General features: G+C 35.1%; 4 protein-coding genes across 8 annotated transcripts; 2 read left to right on the top strand and 2 right to left on the bottom strand.

The window, feature by feature from the left end:
* On the bottom strand, positions 123-1836 carry LOC109326415 (sarcoplasmic reticulum histidine-rich calcium-binding protein-like). Its single transcript, XM_019559098.1, has 5 exons — positions 1583-1836; positions 1437-1496; positions 1218-1311; positions 900-962; positions 123-493 (listed from the first exon to the last, which is right to left on the bottom strand). The coding sequence occupies exons 1-5, from the start codon at positions 1834-1836 to the stop codon at positions 413-415; spliced, it is 552 nt and encodes a 183-aa protein (XP_019414643.1). The 3' UTR covers positions 123-412.
* On the bottom strand, positions 2873-5859 carry LOC109326968 (serine/threonine protein phosphatase 2A 57 kDa regulatory subunit B' iota isoform-like). 2 transcript variants are annotated; one of them, XM_019559920.1, is made up of 2 exons: positions 4288-5849; positions 2873-3487 (listed from the first exon to the last, which is right to left on the bottom strand). In XM_019559920.1, exons 1-2 carry the CDS (start codon positions 5440-5442, stop codon positions 3149-3151), a joined length of 1494 nt encoding a protein of 497 aa, XP_019415465.1. In that variant the 5' UTR covers positions 5443-5849; the 3' UTR covers positions 2873-3148. The 2 variants fall into 2 exon arrangements, with proteins under 2 accessions (XP_019415465.1, XP_019415466.1); XM_019559921.1 differs by lacking the exon at positions 2873-3487 and adding an exon at positions 3505-4135 and having other exon boundaries at positions 4288-5859.
* On the top strand, positions 6968-11553 carry LOC109326647 (E3 ubiquitin-protein ligase At1g63170-like). 2 transcript variants are annotated; one of them, XM_019559368.1, is made up of 5 exons: positions 6968-7154; positions 7502-8289; positions 10140-10265; positions 10349-10634; positions 11228-11553. In XM_019559368.1, exons 2-5 carry the CDS (start codon positions 7703-7705, stop codon positions 11420-11422), a joined length of 1194 nt encoding a protein of 397 aa, XP_019414913.1. In that variant the 5' UTR covers positions 6968-7154; positions 7502-7702; the 3' UTR covers positions 11423-11553. The 2 variants fall into 2 exon arrangements, with proteins under 2 accessions (XP_019414913.1, XP_019414912.1); XM_019559367.1 differs by having other exon boundaries at positions 7472-8289.
* LOC109326646 (death-inducer obliterator 1-like) lies at positions 13817-20065 on the top strand. Of its 3 annotated transcripts, none has more exons than XM_019559364.1 (6): positions 13817-13958; positions 14267-14434; positions 14465-16645; positions 17470-17590; positions 18777-18836; positions 18926-20065. In XM_019559364.1, the coding sequence occupies exons 2-6, from the start codon at positions 14334-14336 to the stop codon at positions 19886-19888; spliced, it is 3426 nt and encodes a 1141-aa protein (XP_019414909.1). In that variant the 5' UTR covers positions 13817-13958; positions 14267-14333; the 3' UTR covers positions 19889-20065. The 3 variants fall into 3 exon arrangements, with proteins under 3 accessions (XP_019414909.1, XP_019414911.1, XP_019414908.1); XM_019559366.1 differs by having other exon boundaries at positions 14267-16300; positions 16349-16645; XM_019559363.1 differs by having other exon boundaries at positions 14267-16645.

The following is a 20103-nucleotide window of genomic DNA, read 5'->3' as shown; positions in this document are numbered from 1 at the left end:
TGCTTAAAACATCCACTTTAACTTTTGTGAACATGTGCTTAAATGTATTATATCAATCCACTTATCACCCGTAGATATATTTACTAAAATACTGAGGAGAAACAGAAAACACTGAGGAGAAAAAAGCACTACAATCTGCTAAAATATATCTTTGAGTTTGATCTGGATATATGTCTCTGAAGCATGAACTCAGTTCAGTACTTCAGTCAAACAAACCAAATACTTATGTTCTCATGCTAGACAGTGAACAATTCCAAAAATGAGTCTCAAATCTCATGCATTATTATCTCTAAGTAACAGCAGGTAAGACAAACTAACAAAGAAATTATCAACAGGTGCAGTTGTAGAATTTCAACCACCAGAACAGTTTAAAGTCATGCCTAAAATCTAATAATGCTCGTTTGATATCTTGTTATTTGATCTTGGCAGCAATATCTGAGACGGTCTTGGCCACGTCTAGTTCCTTCAATTTTTTAAATGGACGCCTCATTCCCTGAAAGAAAACATGGGAGACTTAACAATGGTATCAGAAAATTACAAGATGCTGAGTGCATGAGACTAAGTCAGAAACGAAATATGCATCAATTCTGAGGAAAAGTTAGAAACAAATTGTAGTTTGTGTATGGTAAAAACAAGGATATCTTTTAAACAGAATAATATGCTTAAAACTGATGAGGGAGGTCAATAGTTAAAACAAATCCATAAGTTTAAAACAGAATAATATAAAAATCGGTTGGTATGACCGGTATGGTTCAATTAAAAACCGGTCGGTATAGTTATTGTACCGTACCGGTATTGGGACCGGTTCACTGGTTGAACCGGCTGGCACAAACCGATTTTTACAACACCGTTGTTTGATGATTAATAAATTAACACCAAAACTTCCAATTGGGACTTACCATGAGCTTGAACACCTTAAGGCCTCCTTCTGCCATTATCACAAAGCTACCTGTTTTCGTTAGCTGTTAATGTAAAAAAGAGAGGGTACACTAATCAAATAACATATTTCATAAGAAACCTAAACTGTATATATACAGAGAATTATACTAACTTTTTAAGTTATCTTAATCAAAACTTGAAAAATACTTCAAAAGGTTATTATTTCAAAAATGCAAAATGCAAAATGCAGTATCCTTCAATCATTATTTCAGGTTATTGTAGCCTTTGTAACAAGTAACAATGAATCACATACAAATTTAGAATATATCACATGATACCTTTTTAATGTTTACTGTGATAGTGATTCCAGGAACAGCCTCCTCCAAAGCTTGTTTGATCTCTTGTGCTTTTTCGTTGAATAATTTGCTCTCACTAAGGGAAACAAAATAAGGATCATATAAACATTTTCTTTTTCGACCTTACAAGTTTGGTTCCTCAAAAATCGAAAAAACTCAAAATAGTCCCTAAAATTTCGAATGAAAGAATCTACGACTTACGAGTGCTCTATGGAGAGAATGGGAGCTAGATCTTGTAGTCTTAGCTTCTCCATTTTGCGTCTTCATATATATATGATAGAAAAATGAAAATGAATTAGAAGAAAAGTGAGAGATTAATGGAAAGAAACATAAAGCAATTTTACTACTTTTGGTTTTCAGCAATGATTTCAGATTCTTCATCACTCAAAACAAAAGAAGGATCTTCATCTTCATCTTCATCTTCATCTTGAACACTATAAACATTAGAAGGACCTTCTTCACCTTGATCCTTATTGCTATCTTTTACCTTCTGTCTCTTCCTTGAATGCTCCCGAGAGGAATCACTATCATCACTAGAGGAAGATGAAGATGAAGATAAGGGTTCTTTGCGTCCCGGGCACTTTCCCTTCACTCTCGCCATTTCTATTCACTCTTTCTTGTGATGCAAGAAACTCAACTCAATACCACTTTCTATTTTGTAACTGTCACTCTCAAATTTTGAGAGTTGGTTAAGTTTAACTGTTTATATATGATTAGTGGGTAACAAATACCGCAACTCATCTTCTGTCCGACAAAATGTGTAACTACATGTACCACTTGTTATGATTTGTCATAAAAATACTTAATTATTAAACTTTTAACTTAAATTTATTTTTCAATCAATCGCAATAAAATAATAATATCAACAACACCTAAGTTCTTAACTCGGGAAGAAATGCTTTAAAAAAGGATGAGACAAATAGCAATTTGGGTTGTGAAAAAGAAATAATATAGGATTTGTGAAAGAGAATAATAACGTTTGTGTCTATTTTATCAACCCTATTCAAAATTTAATACTTAAATAACGCTTTTATATACTGAAACATTTTGATAATGATTATATTGCATATTAAAGCACCTCACAAACCAAAAAAATGTTCACATTACTTCAAGAAATTACTAATATTCTCATGAATCTTAAATACTAACCCAAGATTTTTTTCCTTAACATGTCTGAGAATGGTATTCTCTACAATAGGATTCTGATCCCTTTAACCCTAAGAATATATTTTGATATTAGCGAAATTTCATGATATAAGGAAATAAGTTGTCTCATTTAGCTAGTAAAATCATGACATGTCCTATTTAATCATTTTCTAAAAAATATTTCTAAAACTAAACAAAACAATACATGCGTCATACTTTTACTAGTTGGATGAAATAAATTATTTTCTAGTACGATAAGATACTTTATTCTCCTATCAATATCTGATTTATCATTTTTCTCCTGTGATTTATTTCTTCTTTACCAAATTACAATTTGTACCTCCAATCTAATATAATCTTATGCTTTTTAAATCATTTAATAATTTTTTGGTAGTCCTCATAAAATAATTAACCACTTTGTTAACTAACAACATAACCATAAACTTTGAACTAGTTTTGCAGGAAATAAACCTACTAAGTCATAACACAGAAGAATTTGGAAATGTGCTTATACAAATAATCATTAGATTCACTGCATGGTCTTTCTCATCACTTATCAGAATGAGAGTTGTTCCTATGCATTGGCAATCAAAACCATGTTACAAGTTACAACATCTGGAGCTACCAGAGCCATCAAAACCTTACAGGACCCGAAAAAATGTCACTGCCAATAACAACCATTACCACATTTCTTGAGGTTTTCTACTATAACAGGAGGATAGATATAAAGACTAGGGATGTAGTATACATTCATGCATAATAGGCTATCAAATTGGAGACACTAAAACTGCTGTATTTCCGATTACAGGCCGGAGACTGGCTACTCGCTCTAGTTGTTTCCATGCTTCCTTTTGCTTCTCATTTGCCGTGCTTGACATTGCTTCTTCTTCCTTAAAGTGAGAATGACATGACAGGTATAACTTCTCGTCCATCTCCATGAACATCTTTCTTATATTATGAGTTAAGTTGAGCACTGCTTGATTCCAGTGGCTTTGAGAATTCCTATCTAAAGCTGGAAATATGATCGGCAGGATCACCTGACGATTGCGAGCAATCAAATTAACAATGTGGTCATTGTTCCATAAGAAAAGGGCTCTCTCAGCTACCTGAAATAATCAACAACGGATTCTCAAATGAATAAAGATAGAGAAAAATTGCATCAATCAAAAAAATCATTAGTTCGAATAACAAAGCTGTGGGTTCAAGGATTTTGGAAATACACTTCAGGAAAATACCGAGAGCTCTAAAGAAGCAAGAAAGAGTGGATAAAGTACTTTCACATGGTATCAGGACCTGTGACCCAAAATTAGTGCAATTGAATAAAACACCTAAACAGATAAATCTCCCAACAAAAGTTGCAACATCCTTTGACTTTGAACTTGAAGAAAAGCAATATTAGTCTCAATGATGCAGAGGAAAGCCTCCACTTAAATCGGAGTTCTGTCTCACAACCGTCCAGTACAGGATTCACGCTCCTCCATCAATCTCATTGGGCTGGAAAGAGCATCCATCTACATTGGAATAGACGACCCAAGCTCCTATACCAGTTGACGTCGAGGAGAGGCCACTCCTAAAAGACAGGAAGTTAAGACTTAAGAGGCAATGCCTTCACTTTAGTGCCCCCCGATGTGGATGGACTGCTCTTACCAACCCGAAGAAACTGATACAGATGAATGAGTCCCATAGATGATTGAATTCCTCCACATCATAGAGACTATAAGGGGACCTTTGCTGAATAATGTATTGCTACAAACCTACAATAAAAAGCAAATATAGAGCAACATACAAGCTATAGAGTACGGACTTAATTCCTACACGAAAAATAACATAAAAAGGGCTATGGCCATGCAAATAATGAGGACTCACTGAATGGATTCGGTATAACATAACAAGTTAACAACTGTACCTGAAAGTGTAAGCTGTTAATGCAGTATCCAATCCGCCAAAACAACGGGACCATGACGTTCTGGAACTCAACCATGTTAATTGCATCCAAAATTTCTTCAAGTTCACCCAGGAACATGACCTCTTTCTGACTATTAGTTATTGGCCAATATTTCAACATACCCCTTATCACAGTGCTAGCCAACTTAGGCTCCTTCTCAATAAACTGTGTAACACAGTACGACAATTGGTGGGAGTAGACCGCCATAGATTTCGGCTTGTGCAAGGGGATCAAAACCCTCCACAAGAACATTTTGTGTTCATCTTTTAAGGGCAAAGCAAAACCACTGATTATGCTCCCGAAAATCTCCAACAACTCTGCAACCCCATTGTGTTTCTCAGTCTCAAACACAAACCTAAAAAATACATTGTTGATAGATTTCCGAATAAAGGGTCTATGCACCATGAACGTCTCATAAACCCGATGCAGAATGGTCTTCAAACAGTCCCTTTCCCTAGGATCCTCCGAATCGAACAAATCAAGTAACCTCGAAATAAACCAATGATCAATGTACTTCTTTGCCACCTTGGCATCGAGACAAGAAGAGCTAATAAATTTAAGAAACAATTCATACACAAGCTGCAAATGCGGCCAAGCAGGATCAAAAGTTGGTTCATCATCATTCTCACCACCACCACTACCACCACCGCGATTCAACCGATAATTTGGCGAGAAAACTCGAAAGAGATTAATAGCACACATTCTACACATAGCAAGGATAGCAGGTTCACTAAACCTAGTATTCCCATTGGCCACAAAATCAACCAGTTCAACCAAAGTTCTCTTCTTTACATCTTTCTCAAATATGCTTTTACTTGGGTCAGTGAAATCGAAGGTCACACAACAAAGGCTCAACTTGCTCACAAGCAGGTTCGTTCTCTCACCATTTGGGACATCCTTAAACGGCACCAACGGTTCGATCCCAGACACCGTGCTCGCCGGAAAAACCGCAGACGAGGATGTCCGTTTCACGGTGTTGTTGTTATTATTACCGCCGTGTAACCGGTGATTTTTCACGGCAGAAGAGTCCGAGCGCAACGAGTCGACCCGGTTTGACTCATCCGAGTCAAGATTTGATGCCTTTCGAGGAAGTTTACTGAGAAATTGCTTGAGCATGATGATTGTGATAATGACCCAGTAATTGAAATTGATAAATTTTGAAGCTCTAGAAAGAACCCATGAAGGGAAGAATCAACGTAACACGAAACCGTTGGTTTCTTCAACATGTACCATGAAATGAGGAGAATGTGGGAGGAACAGGGTGAGAAACCCTAGATCTTGGTTCTGCAAGGAATCGAAGATTTATGAGCAATGTGAGAGACGCTGCATGAAATTGAGATGGAGAATTTAAATGGGTGGAGTGAAATTTCCGATTTTGAAGCATGCATTGGTGAAAAATCAAATCTTGAAGGTTATAGGTAAGAGGCAAAATAAGAAAGGAATGGTGAAGAAGAAATGTAAATGCATTATTAGATTATAATCATAATAATTAAGAATTTAGTGTAATTGAAGACAAAGTTTTGAGGTATGAATTTGGAGAAACAAACCCTGTGAGCTGTTTTTTGTTCTTGTTATTGAATAATGAGATTCACATCTCCATGAAATGAAAAACACAAACAAACAAAACCAAAAGCTCTTTGTACTTTTGAGCTCATGTGACACCATATTTATATCTCCACAAAAAATAAATAATAAGAGTTTAAGAATTAACGAGAATGTAAAGTTTTTTATACTGTCAGTATATCATTTATTTTTGTGAGTAGTTTGCTGACGGTATAAAAAACACTTACATTATCATATACATATTAAATCCAAGGAATAATATTTGTGACTATCTACATTGTGATGAGAAATATTTATATACAGTCAATATACTATAAATAATTCATTTATATACTTTTTAGAAGAGGTAAGGATGATGAAATATGAATGTTAAATGATATAGTAATGATGTATAAAACTTTTACACTTTTAATGTATATATCTATGTAATAAGAGTATAAGAAATTTTACATAGTCAAATATTTTATTTATCATTTAATAACTATCTCTTACTTTCAAATAAAATTAATATAAGTTCATGTAAAAAGCTTTTATCTTCAAGGATAACAAAAACTATGATATTTAACTAATTAAAAAATGATTTTAAGTAAAAAAAATTAATAATTATTTTATTTTTAATAAGGGGTAGTCAATAACATGAAGAGTAGCAAACTCTCGTAGTGACTTAATTAATAAAATTGAGAAAAACTCTAAACATATAAAACATATATCATTTATTTCTTGGTATGCAAGTGTATTATTTCACGAGAACTAAATCTTTAGGTTGATGACTAATTCTGAAATTAAATCTTTAATATTTTAATTTATATAAGATTCAATAAGGTTTTATACATTAACTAGAAAACAAAAAAAACGATCAATGCATTTTGGTCAATCATTCACAAATGAATGCATTTTTCTTAGGTATGTATCTATTCACTTTTTTACTTATCAAAAACTAATATTTTTTGGGTTCCTGAATGCCCTCCCAATAAGTGTGACTTTTGGGAATCGAATTCTCGATCGGGAAGATTCAACCACAAAATAGGGTAATAAAGAAACAAAAAAAAAAGGAAGAGAGAAAAATAGGGAAGAAAGAGTAGAATAAGAGAATAGTGAATGATGAAATGTGAATTGTGAGGCAAGCAATTGGAAGAAGGAGAAAGGCTGTGATGCCTTTGCCTCTTTCCGATTCTCTCTTTACGCCGTCGTTTTAACATCAATCAACCCTTCTAACCTAATTTTCCTCTTCCTTCCCCAATTTCATTCACCTCACTCTCACTCTGGTATAGATCCCCCCTTTTTCCCTTTTCATTTCTCTATCATTTCATTTTATTATTCAATCAATCATTTCACATGCTTTCTTATTTTTATTATTATGTTTTTCTTATCATTATCATGTCGGTGCAATTTCATATTTTTGTATCCTATATTATGGTATTATTCAACAATTTTTCGATACTGTTAATTACTGTTTTTCAATAGAGATCTGTAGTGGTAAGAATTATAGAGAAATGAAGGGGAAAGCACGATAAATTTAATATAATTCAGCACATTTATTGCATTTATTAATGTTTATGTTTTTATTATTATAATGGGACAGATAAATTAGAGTGGAGGGAGTATCTGATAGGATTGGTTCTTAACAGAACAGTGATAATTGAAGCTGAAAATAGGTGTGGTGTTCAACTTTGAATTGTTTGGAAAGGTGGTGTTTTAATCTGTGTATGGCTCTTTCGTGTTGGTACTCGGTAGTGATCATCATTTGGATGGGTGTTGATGTTCTCTCACAGTAACGAAACTAATATCTTCGAGTTCAAGTCACCGCTTTTCGATGGCGCGCCCAGTCTCAGGGCACTTGTGTTCCACCACTCACCACCATATTGTAGACATTACACCACCGAGTTATGAAGCCTCCACTTCTACGTCCAACCAGGATGCTAATTTTGATGTACCTAATAATAGTGCTGCTACAGCGCCTGTTTCTCAGCTATCAGATGAATCGAGTTCGAGGAATTCTTCATTATTGAGACGAGGTGATAGCAGTCGGCGTTTGAGGAGTCCATTGAATTCAGGGTTTTGGATATCTATTGAGCTAGTCGTCACAATATGCCAGATTGTTGCTTCTGTTGTTGTTTTGTCCCTGTCGAGGCATGAGCACCCGAGTACCCCTTTGTTTGAGTGGATTGTGGGTTATGCTTCTGGATGTGCTGCTACCCTACCTCTACTTTATTGGCGCTATTATCATGGTAACCGACTCCAACAGCAAGATACATCTCAATCGCACCAGAGTTCTCCTAGCATTAGTGGTCCTTCAGGAAGAACACTTCGTTCTACTTCCAGAACGAATGGAGGAGAAGGTATTCAGGTTGCTGCTGCATCCCCTAGAAGCAATCAAGCTTCATGGTTGATGAATGCAAGGTATTGAATTGCTATTCTAGTTGTTAAATAGTTATGCCTAAATTAAAAAGTTATAGTATCTCTTGTTTTCTTTTGGGTTAGAATCACACCATTTATACTTAATGGTATTAACAGTTTAACCATTGCATACATGACTTTATGTACCTTTTCAATAGCTTCTTGTATTGCTTGGAGAGAGAAATGTAGACATTAGGTTTTTCAAATTTCTATGGGTAGCTAACAAGCTTAGCTTAGATGATGTTTTTTTTCTGATTCTTTTAAGAGGATATCTTATAACTCATAGTCTGTGCTTCTACTCATTTCTTTTAACTCATGATTTTTTTTTTGTCCATAATACAACAACAATCAAGACTTAATCGAACTAGGTGGGGTTGACTATATGGATCGAATGATACCATAATGCTCTATCATAAATCACGTTCATTGACAAAACATTGATCTCTAAATCTTTCTTAAGAGTTCCGCCTATGGTTTTTCTTGGCTTTCATCTTCCTCTAAGAATTGGACTAACTTTCATTTGATATATTCTCCTTATGAGGCTTCTACCGGTCTCCTCCTCACATGTCCAAACTCACCTAATATGTGATTCTACTATCTTTTCTACAATAGGAGCTACTCCAACTTCCCCTACTATTGCATTCATTTACGATCATATCTTGTCTAGCGTGTCCACTCATCCAATGCAATATTTTCATTTTTGCTACATGGACTTTATTATCTTGTTGACATTTTACTATCCAACATTCAATCTCTATAACATTGTAGGTCTTATAGTCGTGCGGTAAAACTTCTCCTTAAGCTTGAGTGATACTTTTTTTTTCATATATGATACCTGAAATACTGCACCATTTCATCCAACCTTCTCGAATCCTGTAGTATACATTTCTGCATATTTACAGAATAACAATTAAAATAAATTTTGTAAGTTAAATTCTTTGGCTAACCGCTCCTGAGCTCCATATTCTCTTTCCCATAGTTTTTTCAAATTTGTGGTTACACTTCCTTCCTTATCATGAACTGGAAATAAGCAAAAACTTACACTCTCAACAAGTGAAAAAGTGTTGCATTTTGACTCATTCAGTAAGATAGCAATGTTGGGATCTGAAATTTCGAATAAGGCAATTTAAGAATGGAGCTAGAACCTTCCAAAGCTTGACTAGGCTTGGATTTCTCGTGCCTCAAAAAGTTACATCCTCGTCTAGAAAACACTTATAAGGATGAAAACTCTGGTAAATTCACAATCGAGGTTAATATTTATATAATCTTTTGTGCCATTGTTGAAGTCAGGTTTGAGAGCCCAGGATGTATGCAGAATTGAGATTTTAGTCCACAAGACTTAGCTTTTAGCATGGACTGGCTCTGATATTTGCTCGTTATTTCCTTCTCTACCTCTTGTACATTACCGAATGACCAAATAGATAAACTTATTAAGATGTTCTTTCCGTGAATCCATTTCTTTTTCTTGAGGTGCATCCCCTTCAAGGTAATCAAACTATGTGAATAATGCATTACCGAATTAGTGCTTTGATCCTTCTGTACAATCTTTATCTCAGTTTGAACGGGAAACAATATAATAATGTACAGTCTGCATTCAATGTTTTGTATTGCATCACTGTTTTTTTTTTACATTCAGAAATTTGGGAGTTGTATTTTGTTTGGGTTTACACAAACTAAGGGTATTCTTGGCACAATATGATATTAATTATAGCTTAGAGAATTGACAAGACTTAGGAACCTATATATAAGGAATAGCGAAAAAGCTATGGCTATTTATTGAATTCCCTTGTTTATTCACACAATTCATAAACTTTAATGTTTAATATCCATCCTTGTCTGTACTTAATGAGCAGATTGAAGTTACTTGTGGAATACATCAAAATGGCCATGAATTGCTTTTTTGCTGTATGGTTCGTTGTCGGAAATATATGGATTTTCGGAGGACATTCATCTGCCAACGAAGCTCCTAACTTGTATAGGTATGGCCTTTCAGCAATTCTGACATTTACTCTTATGATTTTCCATAGCCTACACATTATATCTGCTCACTTTTGCTTGGCAGGTTGTGTATAGTGTTTCTTACTTTTAGCTGTATCGGTTATGCTATGCCCTTCATTTTTTGTGCAACAATCTGCTGCTGTCTGCCTTGTATAATATCCATCCTTGGGGTTAGAGAGGATCTGATACAAACACAAGGTGCAACTTCTGAATCCATTAATGCTCTGCCGACTTACAGCTTCAAGATGAAGACAAATAATAGCAGGGATGAAAACAACTCGGTTGCTGATGAAGGTGGAATTGTGGCTGCAGGAACTGAAAAGGAACGTTTGGTCTCTGGAGAAGATGCAGTAAGGACAACCCGCCCTTTATTTATTCAGATACTTCAGTTTGGTCTCTTTATTTATTCAGATACTTCAGTAAAACTCTGCCGAACATAGTATCTTAGAATATTTTTTTCATATATGTTCATGCCCTCAGGTAATGAGGGTTTGTTTTTTGTGTTAGTGCTATCATCATCAATTTTTTATAATTGCGAAGTCGGAAAATAATCAACGATCCCCTGCTTAGTTTCTGTAATCAATTGATATTCTGAATTGAGAGCTGGTTTTCTGGTTCATGGATTGCTATTCAATTTCATGATCTAAAATTGAAACAAAACAGTGAGCCTCATTTATTTTCGAACCTGTATCATTCTCCTTGTCCTGGATTAGTTTTGCCTTTCTTATCTTCTATCATTCTGGAATTCAAGCAATTATTGGAAATTAAGCAGCATAGATTGCTAGCTACCTTGTCTTATTGCTGAATTAGACTATTAATTTCCGAGTTACTCCGGATTAGTCTCTTAAACATCCTGCATCACTGAATACAATTTGTGTTTGATGAGTTTGTCAACTGGTTATAACTGTGGGATTGTTGGTACTTTCTCTGGTTGTGTGTGCAGGTTTGCTGCATCTGCCTGGTGAAGTATGAAAATAACGACGAGCTGAGAGAATTGCCTTGTTCTCATCTTTTTCACAAAGACTGCATAGACAAGTGGTTGAAGATAAGTGCATTATGCCCTCTCTGTAAGTGTGGGGTTGGTGAGAAAGTTGCAGGATCAGTCTCTGGGGAAGGTTCGAGCCAACAACATGGTTGAGAATGGCTTCCCCATAGTCTAGTTATATAAATATGCACACAACACACTCTTAAGTTTTGTAAGGTTTTGATTGTTAATGTTGTTGTGTGTATTTTATATATAAAAATGAAAAGAAAAAACATTCTCCTTTATACTTTTTACTATAAAGAGCAAAGGCTAAACCAAAAGCATTGGTAGGGTCAATTATCACAAACCTGAAAAATCAATTATCACAAAAACTCAAGGTATAAAATTTATTTTCAACACAGAGAAAGTAAAAAGATAACTTAATGAGCAGCCTAGTATCACTGCAGAAATTGTATACACTAAACCTGGTTTAAACCCTTTTAAAAGTTAAAGGAGTGAGACTCGGTGTAACGATAAAGTAATTTACCTTTAATCTAGAGATCATGGATTCAAATTTTGAAAATAATCTCTTTGTTTGTGTTTATAGCACCAATTTCATCTATCTTCATCAAGGTGAGAGCTTTACGCACTTCCAGTATTATTGTTAAGTTTGTTTAGTGTCTGCCATTTTGCAGAACTAAGCAGGTTTAGTTTTAAGCATTATTTTACAGAAAAGATCTAACTCCAAATTTATTGGCATGATTGTTGCAATTCCAAGCTTGAAGCTAAACTATTATAAGTGTCTTTTCAGTAAAGAATTTTGCAATTAGATGGTCTATTTACATTTTTGACCTGTTTAACAATATGCACTAGGCAAGGAGAAGAAATTGTTAGTTATTTACCAAACTGGTTCATACTACTACCTAAAGTGTGATTATAGTCTAGGAACCATAATATCCACATTATCAGTGTGGTTAATAAAAAGAGCAAACGAAAATGTTGGAACAGTTTGCAACATTGTGCAGCAAAACTGTCTCCTTGTCATATTTGAAACTACATCTTCTATCCCACAATATTATGTTATGTATCATTAGATATGATTGGTCAGAAAAATATTTAATAATTAAAATTTTATCTTAAATATGTTTTTTCAACCAAACCACCTATAACCATTGTTGTGAGAACCAGACTGGACGGTCTGACTGCTGACTGAACTTGAAAACGGCTCTGTATTGCAGTCATAATCGAATGAGAGTTGGACCGCTTTGAACCGGAGAAATTCTGTCCGACTGTGTTAAACCCGGTTAAACCAAATTAGTCCGAGAAGTTAATCGGACGGTTTACTTAAAAATAAAAATAAAAATGGAACACTGCTCTAATATTTTGTTTTACTATCGTCCAAAAAAGATGATGAAGATGTTATTACTTCAATATAATTATTAATTTATATAAATTTTTATATTTATATATAACTATATATTTATAGATAAAAATTATTAATTATGTATGTTCACCCGGTCAGACTGAACCATTTAACCGGTTAAACTAAATACTGGACCTGCCGGTTTGACGTTCGACTCGGGTTTCACAATATTTCCTATAATACATAGAGTGATACAAAATGTAGGACAAAATATGTATTTCCGTGATATTTCAACCCTGAAAGACTCATTTTTTATGTAACATATCAACAAACTTGAACATCTTATACACAAGTCTATACTTTTCAAATATCAGTAAAATAGAGTACACCTAATTTATCAGTTCCACATTTTTATTGGCCACTTCTTTAGTAGAGAACTACCATTTATTATGGAACCTAATTAAGTTTTGCTTCGTGTCTTAACATTGAGAGATATTTTTGTATAAGGAATGTTTGGAATAAGTTGTTTTTGTTGATGCACCCAAAATTAAGATTAGGTAACAAACTTATTTTATAAAAAAAATTATAAACCAATAAAAAGAATCAAAATTTCACATCTTTAAAATGTTGAGCTGATTTTTTTTTTTCAATTTTATTCTCACAGATTATAATTATTTATAGATAAACACAATCTAGAACATACACATATTAAATGTTTGTTTCGAATGTGGGGCAATCTGATCAAGTTGTTTAGGGAAATTAACATTTAATAATAAAACTTGTAACTTAGATATATTATTTCAATCAAATACATTTGATAACGTATTATTAGAATTGTAATTATAATAATTATTAGGGTTCAATTATTCTCAAGTGAAAAAAATATATTAAATAATTAAAATAATATTTTTTTTGTACTATTAAATTATCTCTCACCCTAATTTATTTTAGGGTGCATAATTGTCTATCCAACAAATGTCACTTTTATAAATTCTTACCTTTTAATCATATTGAGGATCTAGTGAAATCTTAGACTATTAAACCACCAAAAACAATATATATATTGAAATAGGTAAAATGTGTTTTATAACAAAAAAAATCCTTATTATCATTTAATAATAAATAATAATGGAAAATTGATGGAACGGTGCGTTGAAGGATAAAGATGAGAAGAATGAAGAACGTGAGATATTTTTATTTCATTCATTCCGTTTTCGTTTTCTTCTTCTTCTTCTTCCTTCTTCGACACATCTTTAGGGTTTGCACTCATTATTATTCCACTCTAATTTCAGCGCCGCCCTTCAATTTCATTCTCCGATCCATAATCTTCAACAACCTCAATCTAAGGTACCTCTTAATTCTATCCATTTCTTTCACTTCTTTTCATTATTATTATAATTAACCCTTTTTCTATAACTATTCAATTACATGAATACACTTGTCATAACTTATTACATGTTTTACTAAATTTATGTGAATTTTTCTTATTGTTTCAATTTAGAGTAAACAATATGAATAAGATCGTGTTTATATTGAATGTAGAATGGTAATAGTGGTTGCTGAGTTAAGTGATGCTAGTGTTGTATTTTTATTTGAATTTTGAAAATATATTGTTCATTAAGCTGTTAACATGTTATGAATTTTGAATTTTTCAGGTTAAATTATCATCTCAGTGTCTCGTTGCCTTTGTGTTATTTATGATTAAATGTGACTAGTGTAGAAATGTCCAACAATCTTGTTTCCGAGCCGATACAAAGCATGCAGATGGCTCAGTTGGAGTCCATTGTGAATAACGTTGATTCGTCTGGGAAACAGATGGAAATGGGACTCTTAGGATCCAGTGTTCCCGTGTCGCAGCAACAGGCTACCTCGAATGATCATGTTGGAATGTCTTGGTCTCAAGGCTTACCAACTTCAATCATGCAGAGTGGGCACAGGGTAGGAGCACATCTGAATAACCTGGGAATGACTCACCTTCTTTTGCCTCAGAAACAATCCTTGCAAATGGGGACAATGCCGAGTAATATGGGGCCACAGCAACTGTTGTCCGCTCCCAAGCGGAAGTCGCCGATGGAATTTTCATCTGGTAGCTCTGTTAGCAAGCGGGTTGCACATGTGGGACATAGACCTTGGTTGCAGGAAGTATCTAATACATCCAATAAAGGTTCTATGCAGATGCAATCCAAGTCTAATGCCTCCAAGTCGCAGCATTTGGCAGCACCTGGTAAGAGAAAAACACAACTGGAATCTACATCCGGTAAAACTGGTACACCTCGGTCTACCAATACTAAAAATCAAAATGCAGAGATTAAACAAACTTCTAAGGTTCAAAGAGAATCATCTGAAACTGTCAGGTCCAAGATGAGGGAATCATTAACTGCTGCTCTAGCCTTGGTTTCTCAGCAAGACAAACCTGTGGCTACGAACAGTAATACACTAACTGGTGCCTCTGAAACTGAAGATAAGTTAAAGAATAGCTCCCCAGGTACTGGGCCAGCATCTTCATCCATTGATACTGCTTTAGATCAAAAGCAGGAAATTTCTCAATCTGTTCATTCCTCTTTCACTGCAGCTGATTCAGTTGACCATGTGATGGGAGAGCAAGGAAAGGGTACAACCTCTAATGAAGATTTGTCTGATAAGTGCAATGACTATGAAGCAGGATCCACAAATGTATTTAATAATGAAAGTATACTAAGTTCTATGCAAGTCTTGAATTGTGATAAGCCAGACTTCCAATCAAGTTACACTTTGACTACTGATGATGTTCCTTTCAGTGACAGTTTCTTTGTAAAAGATGACCTTTTGCAAGGAAATGGTCTTTCTTGGGTAATATCTGATATGATGGACATGGAAGACCCAAGGGATTGCCAAACTGCTATAGAGCAGAAACCAGAACCTGAAGAATTAGGTGGAGGTTGTAGGGAGACAGTCCTTTTACCTGAACTTTTAGCCTCAAGGATTGAAGAAGAACTTTTCAAATTGTTTGGAGGTGTGAATAAGAAGTACAAAGAGAAAGGGAGGTCTCTTTTATTCAATTTGAAAGACCGCAATAATCCTGAACTAAGAGAAAGGGTTATGTCTGGTGAAATTCCCCCAGAACAGTTATGTTCGATGACCGCAGAGGAACTTGCTTCGAAGGAGCTTTCTCAGTGGAGGATAGCCAAAGCTGAGGAGCATGAGAAAATGGTGGTTTTACCTGATTCTGATGTTGATATTAGACGTTTGGTCAAGAAAACACATAAAGGTGAATTTCAAGTGGAAGTTGAACATGAAGACAATATCCCAATGGAGGAGGTTTCGGGTGGCACAACCTCAGTTGCTCGAAACCAAAGAGTTAAAAAGAATGTGGAAGCATCTTCTTCTCTTACTCAACCTGATCTGGTCAAAGGCAATATGAGCACTGATGGTGAGAAGAACAATTTACAGAATGATAACACATTTTCCATTACCATTTCATCCAATGATGGTTCTGATCCAATGGAAGGGCTTATGACAGATGATGCATTGAAGGACCCTAACTTTCTTCCGCCAATTGTTTCTCTCGATGAATTCATGGAATCACTTGATTCCGAGCCACCATTTGCAAACTTACCCGGGGAACCTGGAAAAGTGACACCAATCTCAGACAAGGATTCCAAGGTTGGATCTAAATCGGTATCTTCTGATTTAACTCCAGCTGAACAAGTTGATGTCAACCATGATAAGCCCGAGAGTGAGAAGCTTCAGACTCCAGGTGCTGCAGAGGAAAAAAGGGTTAATTCAGAATCCAGGGGTACTTCTTCTGATACAATACGTGGTGAGAGTCAAGCTGACATGAAGCCGACTAATGGTCATACCAAGGAAAGGTCAACTGATGAAATGAAGCCTGCTTCTAGTGATGCTGAGTTAAGAGCCAGTCAGTCTCGTTCAGTAGAGAGATTCAGTAATAATAATATATATTCGAAAACTACTGTCCCCACCAAGGATGAATGTTTCTGGGAGGGAGTGCTTCAAGTCAATTCCAATTATTCTGTCATAAGCATCTTTAAAAGGTAGTCTACTAATTTTTTCAGTACAGCTTTACAACAGATCGCTACTTTGCAGTGAATTCTGTGTGCATGTATTGATATGGTTTTGATTGTTTCATTTCATCAGTTTTTCTTCTACCGTGTTATACCAAATCATGAACTGAATATTGTCTCATTCAGATCAAGACAAATACTTTTCACTCAGCATGTGAAGGAAATATTCTTAAAACTTCTGTAGGAAAGTGGTAAAAGAGAAATAATATTATGGAACTTATTAATCCATCCATATACTACGAGGATGATAGTGGGGAGGGCTGGGGCATTTTGTGAATGTTAACTTTAGGTGTGATAATTTGATCAAGTAATTCTGTCTGGTCATGCACTCATGCTTCTCAATTGATTTTTTGTTTGTTTGGCTCTTCTGTTCATCTACAATCTAGACAATTATTGTATTTGTTATTGCTATCATCTCCTTCCCTAGTTGCTATGGTAAGTGCTAGGTAGGCATCTTAATTTCAGAGCATATATCATTTATTTTTTGTTTTTCGATGGCTTTTATGCCTGTGCAAACAGCCCAAAACGTGTGGCTCTTCAATGTTGTTTTGCAGTTTTCATGATAAAGGTGAACAATATCTTTAGGGTTGGATGAATTTTTTCTTTTCCCCACTTTTTATTGGATGGATGGCTTGAGGAATTGTTTTATTATGCTCAGGACCTAGAAGAGCATTATTTTGAAGTTGTTTTTATTGAAATTAGATAGTTCTGGCTTGAGTTGTGTAATGTGGGAACAGAATCAATATTTTTTCAGTGCATTTTTTCCTACTGATTGTATTTTTTTCCCTTTGCAGCGGTGAGAAAACTTCTGCAAAAGATTGGCCAGGACTTCTTGAGATCAAGGGAAGGGTTCGGCTTGATGCTTTTGAGAAATTTCTACAAGAGCTTCGACTGTCAAGAAGTCGCGCTATCATGGTATATCAAGTTCTTTTTGTTGTGCTAGACTTGAAAACTATCTTTTTATGTCACACTCCATGCAGAAAGGAATATAAAAAACGAATTATCTCGTGATATGCTATTTTTTTTGCTTCTTTTCTTTTGTCGATGTGATAATTGATAAAGGAGGTGGTGGAGTGTCTGGTGGTTGTGTATGAGTGACAAATGATGCTTAGTTTTAAGGCTGGCAGGATGAGGTATTTATTTATAAAAAAGAAGAAAAGAACATTTTAAGAGGGGATGGGGTATGTTTGGAGTAATAAGTGATGAAATACAGAAACTGTAGTATCACTGAGGACGAAAATAAATATTAGGATTGTGTAGCTTGTAAAAACGTTGTCTAAACTTTATTACGGGATTTAATCGTTTTGATAAATACATTATGGTATCTGATTATTCGAAGAGAAAACCTTCCAATTTTTTGGGCCCTTGTCTTCACACCTTGAAAGTTTCAAGTAGAATTATATATAAATATATGTAGCGGGAAATTATGTTGAGGTTTGACTTAATTTTAAAATTTACATCCACCTCTCTTTTAGGGGCAATCAATGTAATCTTTGTATCATCTTAGTATAATGATAACATAGAGTTTTGTGTAAGTTTTAAAACAAGGATGTTGTGTGCAAGTCAAAGCTTAAGGGAGATCAATATAATTTCCTCAAGTACATATGATCTAATTGTGATGCACATTGTAAAGGATTTTTACACAATTAACTAACCATGTATAATCAAATCATTACAAGTTTTGAATTTTATACTAACTATTTTAACTACACATGTAAATGATGTACAATTGGTTGATAATGATTTTTTTACATTGATAGGCGTGAAAATTAAATTCAAGGAATATATGGATAAAATTAATACTAGTGAATTTTTTTGAGGAATGAGTCTTATAACTCTTCCCTGAATTTTCTTTCCTATTTTAGGGTGATACTGAACTGACTCTGAGTTGGTTTCCATGAGATGCATGGGACAATTAAGATCTTGCAAGTTGCAACAATATAGATGCAGTCAGATAACTGGTTTGAATATGCTGCTTGTCTGAGACCAATTCCTGTTTGGTGTTAACATTACGTTTTCTAATATGTGTATCTGAGGCAACTCTCACAACCTCACGTTAGCTTCCTTTTTCGGCTATTAAACCCTTTCCCTGTATTTGCAGGTTTTGCATTTTGTCTCCAAAAGTTCATCCCCTAACACTGACCAATCAACTCTCCGTGAGGTAATGCTAATGAATACTATTAGATTGATTCTCATTTCAACTTTAGAGTTGAGGATTATTTTTGATGTATTAGATATATTTGGTTACAGGTTGCTGATTCATACATTGTGGATGAGAGAGTAGGATTTGCTGAGCCTGTGCATGGAGTTGAACTTTACTTTTGTCCACCTCATAACAAAACAGTTGAAATGCTCAGCAACATACTTCCAAGGGAACAAACTGAGGCAGTTAATTCTATTGATAATGGTCTTATTGGGGTTATTGTATGGAGAAAAACTAATTTAACAACTTCAACTATATCACCCACCACTTCATCACACCACAAATACACTTTTAAAAGACAAAATTCCTCAAGGAGACAGCAAGATACAAATGTGAATGTGAATGCCCATCCCACTCACAATCTAGACCCCTCGGCCGAGACTAGACCCATGTGTGATGATGTTGACGATGATGTTCCTCCTGGATTCGGACCACCAGTGGCCCGAATTGAGGATGACTTGCCGGAGTTCAATTTCTCCGGTAGTTCAAATCCATCACATGTGATTCAGAAACCGATGGGACCAAGTATTGTCCCATATCACTCGGTTAAACAATCACTCCCGTCACGCCCTGCAGAACAAATGAGGGAACTTGTACACAAATATGGGCAAAACAAAGCAAATGTATCTTCAGTTAATTGGCAGGATAAATTTGGGGGCACAATTCAACCCTGGAATGATGACGACGACGACGATATACCTGAATGGAAGCCTCAAAATTCCCAGAATCAGATTCCTACCCAAATGTCAATGCAAAATTTTCATCTAAGACCTCAGATGATGGATCAATCTTTTCCAACCTCACATCAGCAGCCAAATATACCAACACAATATCTGCAGCCCCCAATGAATGTTACCCATGGCCATGGCCAAAGCAATTTTGGCACACCTTGGAATCCTTCTGCCCAGGGAAGTAACCTACAGCCTAGTGTAGGGCATCCCTACGGAGTGCCTAGGCAAGGGCAAGGCACTACCTGGCCTCAAAATGTTTCTAGAAGTAGGGGATTTTAGCTTCTTTGATATAGAATTTAGTTCCTCTTTTTAATGATTTAACATTTTGTAGCAGTGTAATTTAAGATAAACGTGTTCAGGTGTTTGTGTTTTTTCTCTAGTTTGAATTACCCTTGAACAAATGAACAACTGTTTCCCCGTTTTAGTTTGCAAACAGTTAATAATATTTTGGATAAAGGTTCTTGCTTCGGCTTGTTTCTGGTAATTTACATGTT

This window comes from Lupinus angustifolius, chromosome LG14 (assembly GCF_001865875.1).
Source record: "Lupinus angustifolius cultivar Tanjil chromosome LG14, LupAngTanjil_v1.0, whole genome shotgun sequence".
Lineage (NCBI taxonomy): Eukaryota > Viridiplantae > Streptophyta > Magnoliopsida > Fabales > Fabaceae > Lupinus > Lupinus angustifolius.
Note: the sequence above shows the minus strand (reverse complement) of the source record. Positions and strands in the feature narration are given on the sequence as shown.